At 37.2% G+C, this 12334-nt stretch overlaps 2 protein-coding genes across 2 annotated transcripts in view; one reads left to right on the top strand and one right to left on the bottom strand.

The window, feature by feature from the left end:
• The window catches only part of LOC135468421 (epsilon-sarcoglycan-like), a 191951-nt gene that overhangs the window by 25909 nt on the left and 153708 nt on the right, over positions 1-12334 (top strand). The gene's annotated exons all lie outside the window — the stretch shown is intronic.
• LOC135468160 (G-protein coupled receptor dmsr-1-like) overlaps positions 5569-12334 on the bottom strand; it is a 39795-nt gene continuing 33029 nt past the window's right edge. The window contains exon 2 of the mRNA XM_064746247.1: positions 5569-10242. Coding sequence (XP_064602317.1) covers positions 8884-9996 — 1113 coding nt within the window. The 5' untranslated portion in view covers positions 9997-10242 and the 3' untranslated portion in view covers positions 5569-8883. The remainder of the gene's footprint in view (positions 10243-12334) is intronic.

Raw genomic sequence — 12334 nt, 5'->3', positions numbered from 1 at the left:
AACCTTTAGTTCAGAAATTGCACATTTGTCACTAAAAAGAATATTTATATGGTATTCATGGTATTTTTTTGTTGCCAGTGCATTGTACGAAGTTGTAAAGCGTCATTAATTAATATTCACATCCGCTCCCATTCGCTCAGTTCACGTACTTGTTTCTGTTGAAGATTGCTGGAGAGCTACTTTAGATGTATCCATGAGTGAAGCTGACACCTGATTTAACCGTGTTCTAATGTCAACCGCGCACTGGTCAGCTTCACCCACTCCTCGGATGAAATCGACAGTGTTGAAAGCAGAAAAACTTGTTTCCTGCCAGAAAACTTTGGAAATGCGCTATAACAATCATTGACGTGGTATATTTATATGTCATCGGCGAGATTGAAACTGTCTGAGCATTTCTGCCTCTTTGTTTTGTAGATTCGAGTCAATATATACAGGAAATCCATGTGTTTTCACTGCCAAGGTCATAGAAAGCCTTGTTTGTATTTAAAATACCCACACAATCTCCTGTAATGTGACATGTGCTCGCAGGTCTTAATTCCCACACAGGGGAAGCCTAATTTTGCACATACAGCTCACTGAGGGTGAGAAATGTTCTGAAGTGACCAAGCATGTAAAGTTGTACTGCTGACAGTTCTAAGAGATTTGCTTGATCTAGTATTGACAAATTTTCATCACTTTCTTTAAAATTGTTATCCACAAAAGTATTCCCACCTGAGATTCAATTTATAGTCTTTGTTGTTGGGTGACCTGAGTATATATGAGCTACTCCATTAGAACAGACTGCTTAGTGTTAGTGCGGCTAACATCCTGGCAGTATTTTCATGACACAAAACTTAAGGTTATGTGTTGATATGTCAAAGTAGATTTCTCTCTCTCTTACACACAGACTATGTATGTACACATTAATACTTACCTTGCCAAATGATCAAACCTGAAATTATTGGATGAAAATGTTTTAATCTTCTGTCAGCAACTTGCGGATGGCTGTGGGTTTCCTCTGGGCTCTGCCAGGTTTCCTTTCACCATAATAATCAAGAAATATTCTTAAGTAAAACACCAATCAAATCAATAAATAAATCTTTTAATCATATCTTTTGATACAGAAGTCCTTGTCATAAACAAAATATGAAGTTCGTAGGTAATGTAGTTTTCTTGTTAATTGTGTGGTAATAATGGCTATATAGGCTGATTAGGTATTTTCCCTTAGGACTAATAGTAAGGGAGTCCCTTTTTGGAAGTTGCTGTTACTGGGTATTATAAGCCCCACATGTATCTCTCTACAGGGGGCTTATTTTCAAGTCTGTAAAGTTGCATGTTTCAGCCATTTCTTCTTCTTCTACACCTTCGTGCTGAAGCACCATTTGGTGATTTTCACCCCAGAGTTCGAGATATTGACAATCTGTTCTTTTGTCAAACAAGGTGTAGTGTTTTTCCTGGTGCTAGGCAAAATCCGGTTTTATTATGCATCATTACATGAAATCAATTTGGATTTGGCTTTGATTATAGTAGTTTGCCCCACGAGGGTTGGAAACTCTTGCTTTCTAATTACCGGTAAGTGAGAGTAAGGCTAGTTAAAACAAGCTGGTTGGCTTTTCCTGCCTGTTTTTTGTGTGTGGAGAAGCCTTTTTCTGCTCACTGGCTGGTGGATTTGTTGTATTGGGGCATCCATTGATTGCCAATGCGTGAAAGAACTTTCTTGAGAAAAAAAAGGATGGTATGGATTTTCATTACAGATCAAAGGTATCTGTAATCTGGAAGCAAGCATTTTGTTACGGAAAATGATAGCATTCTGTGTTTTTCCCCTACATTCAGAAGAGTGACACGCAAGCTAATCTGCTTACATACCCTTAGTCTCTCTGAGCTTGTTCAGACATTTTGTGTTTCACAGCCAAAAAAGAGTACCCTGTGCGGCTAACAGATTTGTGGAAGAAGATGACACATTTTGCTGTCAGGGGTATTAAAATTGAAGCCTATCAGGCTAGCCCGTATATCCAGCGGGTTAATTGACCAATCATTCATGTTTCCATAACAAAGGGGTAGACTCTGTTTAACTAGCCATTGGGATTCCTTGTCTTATGCATATGTATGATGTTGAAACTCTTCAGTGACGTGAGATAATTGATGTACACTTGACATAGTGTGTGATTTGATTGGAATTCCCAGATCTCAGAATCTCATCTCTTAATGCAGCTGTGGGTGGGTTAATGTAGCTGTGGGTGGGTTAATGAAGCTGTGGGTGGGTTAATGAAGCTGTGGGTGGGTTAATGTAGCTGTGGTGAGCCTTTCTCCTCCCAGTGGAAATTTGTTTCTTGTTTTTCTTTTTATGATTTTTATTTTGATTAGTGATAAATACCACATTCAAGAGTATTTCACGCTCAAGACTGGATGAAAGATATGCTGATATGGTTGGAGGAAACTGGCCGGAACTTTATATTGTTTTGAATTGTATGTGACTTTTATTGTTTGATTTATTTATTTATTTATTTATTTGCTTGATTGATGTTTTACATCGTACTCAAGAATATTTAATTTATACAACGGCATTATGGTTGGAAGAAAAAGGTCTGTGGGAAACTCATGACCATCTGCAGGTTGCTGGCAAACATTCGTTGTTTGATTTATGATAGGTAACTGTGAAATAACAGCTAAAAGATTTGTTAGCTAGCTATTGTGTAATCCAGAATGAATGAAAAAAAGTTGAACGCATTTAATTTGCTATTTTGTGACAGATATGCTAACTTTTATGTCACTTTAATCAGTACTGAGGGGCCTCAGATGGTTAGCGCGCTAGCACAGCGTGATGACCTAGCAGCCTCTCCCCAATGCGATCGCTATGAGTTCAAGTCCAGCTCATGCGGGCTTCCTCTATGGCCGTACGATGGAAGGTCTGTCAGCAACCTGTGGATGGTCGTGGGTTTCCCCCGGGCTCTGCCCACTTTCCTCCCACCATATTGCCGGCCACCGTCGTATAAGTGAAATATTCTTGAGTACGGCATAAAAACACCAATCAAATAAATAAATAAATCAATCAGTACTTGAGGATTTTTGGAAATGACATCCTGTATGCATTCTAGTGGTTGTTTTGACAGTTTTCAAAACTTTTGTCACTGACTCATTAATTTGCTGGGCTGATTACTGAGTGCTAATGAAGCTTTTATTTTTAAAATCATTATTTCACCTTAAAAGAAGGATGAGAAATTCATTTTCAATCTGCAAAACTCTTATATGTTAGGGCATATGTCATTATAAACTGACTATGAAAAAGATTACAAGAAACGTTTCATAAATGCTGTAATAACCTCCTGTTATGTAGTCTATTAATGTGTGAAATGAAACAGTGATGTTGTATGCCATTTTGACAGATTTGCAAAGAGATATATGTCACAATATTGAATCTTCTTGCAAGTTGCTGTAGAGGATCTGATAGGGTTTGAACCTGTAACATGGAATGCACATGTAGTAATAGTTTTAATACCATGCACACCTTTTTATGTTGTATGAGACATTTGATATAATGAATTACAGTTATTATATGATATTTATATGGACACTGACTGGCTTATTCGATTGGCTGTTAAGTGGCACTCATGTTGACCATAGCAGTCACATGTGTGATGGAAGATGTTCATCAGGATTCGTGGTGAAATATTATGTGGATTTTCTCTGTGCCATGGACATTTTCATCTACCTATAATCTTTAATCTCAAATTATTAAACTGGAAGACACTCTGAGAGTTCAAACCTTTGCAACAGCTTAATATAAAAATTCCCTCACTACTGACAAAGGGACGGTACTCTTCATTTCTGTTCTATGTCAATCATGAAGAATCATGTGAAAAATTAACCACCAAAAATGAAATGAATTGTCCTTAGTCCAAGGTCAGCCTGCACGCAGAATTTCATCCAAGGCCCTGCATAATTTTTTCCGTTAAAGTTGCTTACAGACAGACATACACTCACTCCATCCTTGATGGAAGTAATATAAAGAAAACAGTTTTTAAACCTGCTGCAATAGTGACAGCGTAAAGAAACACAGGCCTTGTAGGTCGTCTCAGGCGGAGAAAATATGTTGCTTGATCTGCCTGTACAAGTAGCGATGACCATCCTGTGAACTTCTGTGAAAGTTGATTATATAAGGGCAGAGGTGGTAATATACACCTGAGTGATTAGTCTTCACTGCATCGTGTGACTGCCATACATGTTTAATGTAGGGGCATGGTGTTTTCAGAGAAGATCAAGATATCAAGGTTGTATCCAGTATGAGATAACGTTTTGTAATGGATGGAGTGTTAATCTGACAATATCTCATGGTGCTCATCTCTACTCTATGTAATATGGTAGGAATTATCTGTTTGTATTGGAGTAAACTAACAGTATTCAGGTATGAGAATGCACGGTGCCGGTCAGTAACTGGAAGAAAACACCCTGTTTGTTTTATAACTTTGTTGTTTACAGGTGTGTGTCATATTTGTGCCTTGTCAGAAAAACTTAAGTGATGGCATCAATAAATATCATCTTCATTGTGACCTTTGTGTTGTTCTAAAAGTGCACATTTACAGGCCTAGCATTAGGTGAAATACTGCACTTTGAATGTCAGTTCATTTTTAGCCTGTAACAATGTGCATTTACTAGAATGCAGCCACTCATTAAAGCTGTAAGCAGTCTTCATCGGAATTCATGCAAATGCAGTATGAAACCAAAGACTTGTTAAATGATACCAGAATGTCTATAGGAAAACAAACACACAGAGAATGCAAGTTTGAATGCACTGGGATTTATAACAACCTTCTGACATACATGAAACACTTCATTTGTATTTCTCCAATCGAATTAAATATGCCTTTTCTGATACATGTAGATCTCGCATTTAAAGTGACAAGTTTGGATGTATTGATTCACAGTGTTGATTTACATGAAGTGCTTTCACATTTTATCATTAATAAGAAATATAATTTGCCAAAGGTCGGTGGTGTTACACTGGGGCACATTGGTTTTCTCTACTCCTAGAACTGACTGCCAATGTGTAGATGAAAAATTTTGATTATATCTTTTAAACATCAATCTAATCAATAAATGAAATGCAGAAATGAAGACAGTTTCAGGATTAGCTCTTTATTGGGTCAAAGGACTCATAACCACAGCTTATACATGTTCAGCCTGATAGATCGAGGATAAAATGTTGTCGAGATCTGCAACTAATTAATACTAGCACTGCACATAAAAGTTTTATCATGTGTATACACTTAATATACCTACATTTATACTTGTACGTTTTACTTACATAACAGCTAGTCACACAAAAAACCTGATAACATCTAAAACAAAATGGACTGAACAAGGAACTAGCTGGTGATACCCGCCTTACTGGACTGTGTCATGCCTTTGTTTGCCATGATATTTTTTATGTACATATATACAATAAATATATATATATATATATATATTATATAATCACATATATCTACATTTCTCGATATTTCAAACATATTTTTGAAACAGCACAGTTCTGAATTCATTATTTATACATATATATGTATATATATATACATACACAATTTTTATGTCTATACAATGGGACCTAGTGTAATGCAAAACATATAAATTCTAGCTCAGAATATACTGCAGATGTGGCATTGTTGACGTTTCAATGTTTTAACAAAGTTGTATTCGTTTTGTTCAGGAGACATGAATGTTGGAACGCAGGTAGTGAGTTTACTACACAATTTCAGGAACATAAAACCATAAAGGTTAAAGAAAGTGAAATTAAAGAGCGGGGAGGGGGCAGTGTCAGTTTTAAAAGCCAATAGAATTTCCAAAATCTTTAAGAATGAGCGAAAGGGAGAGTCAGAAGAATTAAACGAGTAGCCAATAAAAACAGCAATTTATAAGAAAAGGGATGGGTGCAGTAGAGTGGCATTGATTCCTGTGTAATTTTGTTTGTTTAACCTACACAAACTGAACACAACATGTCATGAACATTCATTTTGAGTTCTAGTATTTTACCAGCAGTAGTTATCTGTACTAAATGTAGTTTCCTCACACAATCATGTCTCACCAAATAAACAGTCACAAACCTAACAACTTACTGATGCCAAACATGCTTGTACTTGTAAAATGCGATGACAGGAAAAGCTTAATTCTAATATTGTGGTTAGGTTTCAACAGTCTTCACAGATGTTATAAGTTCACGTCTGTTAATTTTCTTGCTTTAAAGCGACCATGTATATACAGGTGAATGATGCAACATTGGTGGATAAAGTGAAAATTGGTTGCATTTTTTTTGTTACCATCTTGTATAAATGTAGAATCTATCAAAAAACTCTGTTGTAAATGATGATGAAATCTGACTTGTGACCTTTGCTGAACTATAAAGTAAAAGTGATAATACAGAAGCATAAAGGACAGAAAGACCCAGCAGCATTTGATATCTTTTAGAGAGGAACTGCCAGAGTCACATGAAAGCATGGATGTAATTCATTGCTCAACCTCTTCGCATATCAAAGAGCAACTTTCACTGAAATTTTTGCACATTTTGAAGTTGATTTTAGAAACAAAATTGGGTTGGCCAATTTCAGGCCTTCACAAAAAAGTATAATTTTATCAGTCTGCAGAGAATAATGCGTTCAGAATATGCTTGAATAAACACCTTGCAAACATGCGAAAAGGTTGAAGAATTACAGTACATGGTTGAAGAATTACAGTACATGATTGGAGAATTACCGTAAAATGGTGACAGGTTAACATGTAATAGAAGAACTAAATGTAGTTCAAACCTTTATGTCCACTGGCTATGAGTTTATATTTGCCAGATGGGGCACAATCCATAACCTTCTAAAACCTCTCCTAGCTAGCAATTTTCAAGAGAAGGCCAAATATTAGCTCTTGCTCTGTTTAAATATAGAATAGCAAAGGCGAGACACAGTAAAGGATCTATGGCCTCATATTATTGCAAATATGAGGCATGTAGTAAGAAGCTATTTAAGGCTTTTGATTTTATTTTTCTTGATATTACATATTGGACATGTAATAAGTGTGATCCTCGATAGTCATATTATTAAAATGTTTAGAGAATGGAGATACAAAGATGGAAAAAATCTTGATTTTCGGTTTAGTCCCATGTAACTGAAGAGAAGGGAAGTCAGTGACACACCTGGAAATGTAACTAGACAAGAGAGCAGGGATAATGGTATCATTTTCAGCATGTTTAAGTGCTAAACACATTTGGCTATAAAAAATGAGAATAAAATTAATGAATACTCCTTCCGTAAAGAGAAAATGAAAAGATGATGGAAAAAAATTAACGAAGAAGAAAAGAATCTCAACAAAATAATGTGTGAAAAAAAATCCCAACAAAAACAAAACAAAACAAAACAGCAGTGTTAGGCATCAGATAAAAAAAAGGCGACATCAAAGTAAGATGTGAAACAAAATGATGACAATTTGTTCTACAAAAAAGAAAAAACTTCTCCAGAAGAGATGTTGTTGAACATCTCTGTGACTCTTCGGTTAGTGTATATGTTGAGTTGCAAGAGTTTCCATTAAGCCTTTTTATCACGTAATACAGAATTTATTATAGGCTTGTTCACATACCAGTTTCATTTATTTCATGTTGTGAACAGAAAAATAATTGTGTCCTGTCAAGCAAATAAAACATGGTAGAAAAATAAAGCAGCATCAGATATCTATAGCTCATCCTCGATTTTAAATTCAGACAATTGAGGCTTATGATTGCAAACAAAGCAATTCTACTTGACTAAACCTTTGGAAGTTTTCTTGGAATCTATCGCCTGTTCCTGAAATATTTATCTGACAGTCTGTAGATAGAATGCTATGAATATTGAAGGGAAATCGAGGCTGGTTCTGTCATTGTGTCCCTCAAGAGGATTTTTTTTTTGATTGTAGCTTTCAGTTCCCATGCTGTTACAAGATAAGTATTCTGGATTCAGTGCATGACACTATTCTGTATAATTTACAAGTGATCAGTCTTTGAACAAACAGCAGGCATCGGCCAACTGAACCAGGATGATGTGATGTTGTGCGGAAAACAAATGCTGGCAATGGTTGATGGATGAAGACATGCGATGTTCAGTCAGACGATGTTGAATCAGAAGAAAGACCTGAAGTTGGTGTGTTTTCTCTCGCTGAGTTAAACGAAGTCCGCCCCTGTTTAGTAATGTTTTTTACAGCCGTACTCATGACAGAATATTGAATATTTAACGCAGGAAGAGTTGTTGACAGTGTAACACGCAGTTCATTTCTATAGTACTCTATACACATGGGTAGATGGTTTTGTACTGCCAAGCATTAATTTTTTACGAAAATTGCATGCATTTTCAACCTTGTTGTTTAATTCAAATGTTGCAATGTGGGCTACAGCCGTTAAGTAGGTAACATGTTTAAACAATCGTAACTCGAGCTAAAACTCTAGCTTCCACACAATTTATTTCCCAAGTTTGCAATGGCAAAAGCTGTTCAGATTGTCCAACTGCAGCGTTATGGTCTATAACCTTGTGCAGCGTGTAGTGTTGTGTTGTCTTGACTAAAATATTGATCTGGCATCAAAGTAAGCACAAATGTGAAGCATTTAATTGCTTTCTTACAGTTGTCTCCTGTATAACGGTATCTCCGTATACGCTAGTTGAATAAGTATCCCTGTAGTAGATTTCTATTGCTTAATTTATTATCATATTACCTTCATATATGAACCAACATATAAGGAATCTTCGCTAGTTTCAAACTGACAAGGCCTCAAAATGGAAAATTCTTCTTACACAACCATTTGTTGTACACACATGTATTCCAGAATTCAAGAAGGACAGAATCCTGTGTCTGGGTTGTTGTTGTTGCTTTGGTTTCAAGCCATCGACCAATTGACTTGAAATGTTATACTCTCGAGCTGGTGGCATGGCTGCCATTCTGAGCAGTCACAGCCTTCATTTTAAGCCAACCAGGTCGATGCTCTGAGCAGCAGCCACAAAACACCCGCACAAATGTGTCTCGGAATTGTCTGCTCATGGTACAGTACAGGACAAAATTGATGGCATTATTTATCAGGGCCATTATATCCAAAATGTCTCCTAGTGGGGTGTAGACATCATAGTAAAAGTTTGGTATGAATATACTGAGAAGTGTAAGAATGCCTTGTGGCAGCTCTGTGATAAGAAACAGCACCACGATGGCTAGCAGCATGCCAGTAGTGCGATTGTGCTCTCCGTGCTTGTCAGATTCGTCCTTGCGTCCCTGGGACTTCAGCTTCATGCGCCGTTTGTGCGCCTGGTGCATGGCATGGATGAGGAGACAAGTTAGAATTGTCAACATAGCACATGGGATGATTTTGATTAGAATGGCCTGTAGCCAAGAATTCGCGGTGTAGACAATGGGCTTGCCCTCGTCGTCCACTTTGATCTCGTATATGGTGTTGTTGATGGTGATGGAGCCATTGCCCGTGCTGAACTGCTCTGGTGTCTCCGTCGAGTCGATGTAGTTCACCAAGTAGTTTGGGACGCAAACGCCAATGGTGCACAGGTAGACCAAGAAGATGCTGAGTTTAGCGCGACTGATGCTGCAGAGTATATTGCCTTTGGTGGGGAAACAGATGTACAAGTAGCGGAAGATGGCGAGCACGATGGTGAGCCAGATAGCGATGGTGTGACAGACGATGGTGAAGCTGGCGTGGATCAGTAGCATAACGCACCAGCCATAGCTACGTGTTTTTAGGGCGAGAATATCGGGATCACGCATGATGTAAAAATGAAGGGCAAAGAAAAAGTAGGAGGCCATGGTGAGAAGGTCTGCTACAGCGAGCCAGGTCAAGATGCAGTTTGTGGAAGAGATCATGTTTTTGCGGGTGAGAACGATGACATTGGCCATGTTGGCGATGAGTCCAAAGATGCAGACGAGGACACTGGCATATCCGTGGTACTCCGTGTAAGCCATGCTAAACTTACAGAGCGATGTCAGCTGGGTGGTGTTGTTGGCGGGAGGAACGCACACCATGATGTATGTAACCCCTGTCAGTCTACGTCACAATCTGGAAGGAGGGGAAACTCTAAGATAAACAACCTGTTCTCACCGCTTAAGTCATCGCATGGTTAGTGAGGAGATTTGAGTTGAGAGCTAGTTTAACAGGTTTATGGAGCTGACAGATTGATGCGCCAGGCTTGGGCTGTCGTCTTGTGGTGAGAGCGCGTTGTTTGTTGCGCTTCGTTGGTTCTCTGCAGACTGACAAGTCTAACTGAGGCCCTGTAACACACAAAAAAGGAAACATCTTAATGGAAACTGAGACTGAAGATTGATTTTTCCCAGTTGTAGATTGCATAGAATTCAAAAGAACATATAGGTATTGACAAGTGTTCATGCCAGCGTGTGCTTGTGCAAGAATTTGTCAAAATACAAATAAAGCCTGCACGATTGATTGAAGTTCTGATGTTAAAAGCCATCAAATAGCATGAACGGATGAGACAAAAGACTACTCTAAGCTGTCTTCCTTAGCAACAGTTTGCTTGCGTTTCTTGAATAGCCTTTTGATATAGATCTATGGATTAACTGAGATGATTGTATTAGGTTTAATTATTCTCTTTTTTTAAGACTTATGTCTAGAACATCTGATTTTGTCCCAAGTATTTTTTGGACAATATTCATTTGTCCATTGGTTTAAAACTGAAACACAAACACAAACTGCTCACATAACAGTATAGCAATTCTAATCTCTATGGACAAGCAGTTTAATTTTTATCTGTTTGATAATCTAAAGGTTAAATGTGTATATGACTCTGTATCCTTGTGAATGGCTCATACTTGGAAATGTCAAATGTTCGTGAATTGAAGCGAGATTGCATGGGAGAACAATTGACGTTGATCACAGACTGACGATCGTGACTAGCTTCTGCTCGCATTATTACTGCATTGTGCCACATAAAATCAATAAAAAAAAAGCGTCTTTGTAAATTTCAGATGTTTTGTTGTAGCATAAATGTCACGTACACGCGCTTTCCAGGCCTGTATTTAAGTTCTTTTGCAGCAAGTTCTCAATGTTTCTGGTACTCACATTTGCAGTGTTGCTTGAACGTCTTGCTGAACATTTTGTACAGTTCATAAGTTGCTAAGCAGTTATACATGCTGCTGCACATCTTCAAATCTGAATGTTGATGTAGTGTTTTTTCTCATTTTGACTTAAAAAAACAAAGGCTTCAAGCATTCCAGCAGCATTTTACACAACGTGTATCGCAACTTCACAAGTGGAATGAATGACATTTTGATGCAATGTCTATTGCAAATTTGCATTAACTGACTTTACTGTAGCTCATTCATTCAAAGTAACATACATATTATTAAAGCATACTAACCTTCCAAAAACTTGTGTTGATTGACTGTGAAAAAAATAAATTTAGTTTTCAATCCTTATCAGTCTGTCAGAAATGTACATTGGATTTGTAAGATCACAGAATAAGACTGTTATATTTGTCTGGCAACTGTGCTGAATTCCACAGTAATGACTTTTGACTTTCATATATTGTTTGGTGAATTAAAGATGCTGATTTGTAAGGTCTAAGCTTGCTATCTATTTCAGATATTGATACTGTGATGTCAAATGGTAGAATAAATTGCTTTGACACAAAGTACCTGAATAAAATGAAGAAAATAGACTACCCTTAATTAGCTATGTATTTGTTATCAAAGTGGCACTTGTAAACCGGCTGGCCGAAAAGTCCACTTTGATGTCCTATTTTGGCACTATCTTCATGACCCTGTGACAATTTGCTTTTTTTTTATGTCATAATTGTCAGTAATTTTGTCCAATTCAGAAACTTTATCAAAAGTTTTAAACTATTAATGTAGGTTTTGAAATAAATTCCAGTGTTATTCACTGGTGAGATAATATGCTTTATTGTTATTTACTTGCCTCCACGGCTTCATCATACCGTTGTATATGCTTGAAGTAGTGAAGTAAAAAATTATTCAGATATGCACTGTAAACAAGTGCATTCAAATTTGCAATGACCATGACACATCCCACAAAAGTCCATGTCATCCAGCAACTATTCCCCACATTAAGTAAAAAACCCCTTTTTTGAGATATTGGATGTAAATCATTTAATTAGCAGATGGACAAAATTTCGCAAGTCATATTTCGCGTAACTTTTTTTCGTAAAGGCGTCTAGGTTTAATATGGTGCCATATTAACGAGACACATTTACAAGAAAAGTTATGAAAAATTAATTTATGAAGTTTTGTGAAAGTGGCCCCTGAGCAGCATAATAGTGAGCTGCTGACTGAGTTAAAAACCATGCTAACGAGTACATAAACATCAATGGCATTTTGTTTGCTAGTTAAG

Source organism: Liolophura sinensis, chromosome 6 (genome assembly GCF_032854445.1).
Source record: "Liolophura sinensis isolate JHLJ2023 chromosome 6, CUHK_Ljap_v2, whole genome shotgun sequence".
Lineage (NCBI taxonomy): Eukaryota > Metazoa > Mollusca > Polyplacophora > Chitonida > Chitonidae > Liolophura > Liolophura sinensis.
This window is presented reverse-complemented; position numbering and strand designations above follow the sequence as displayed.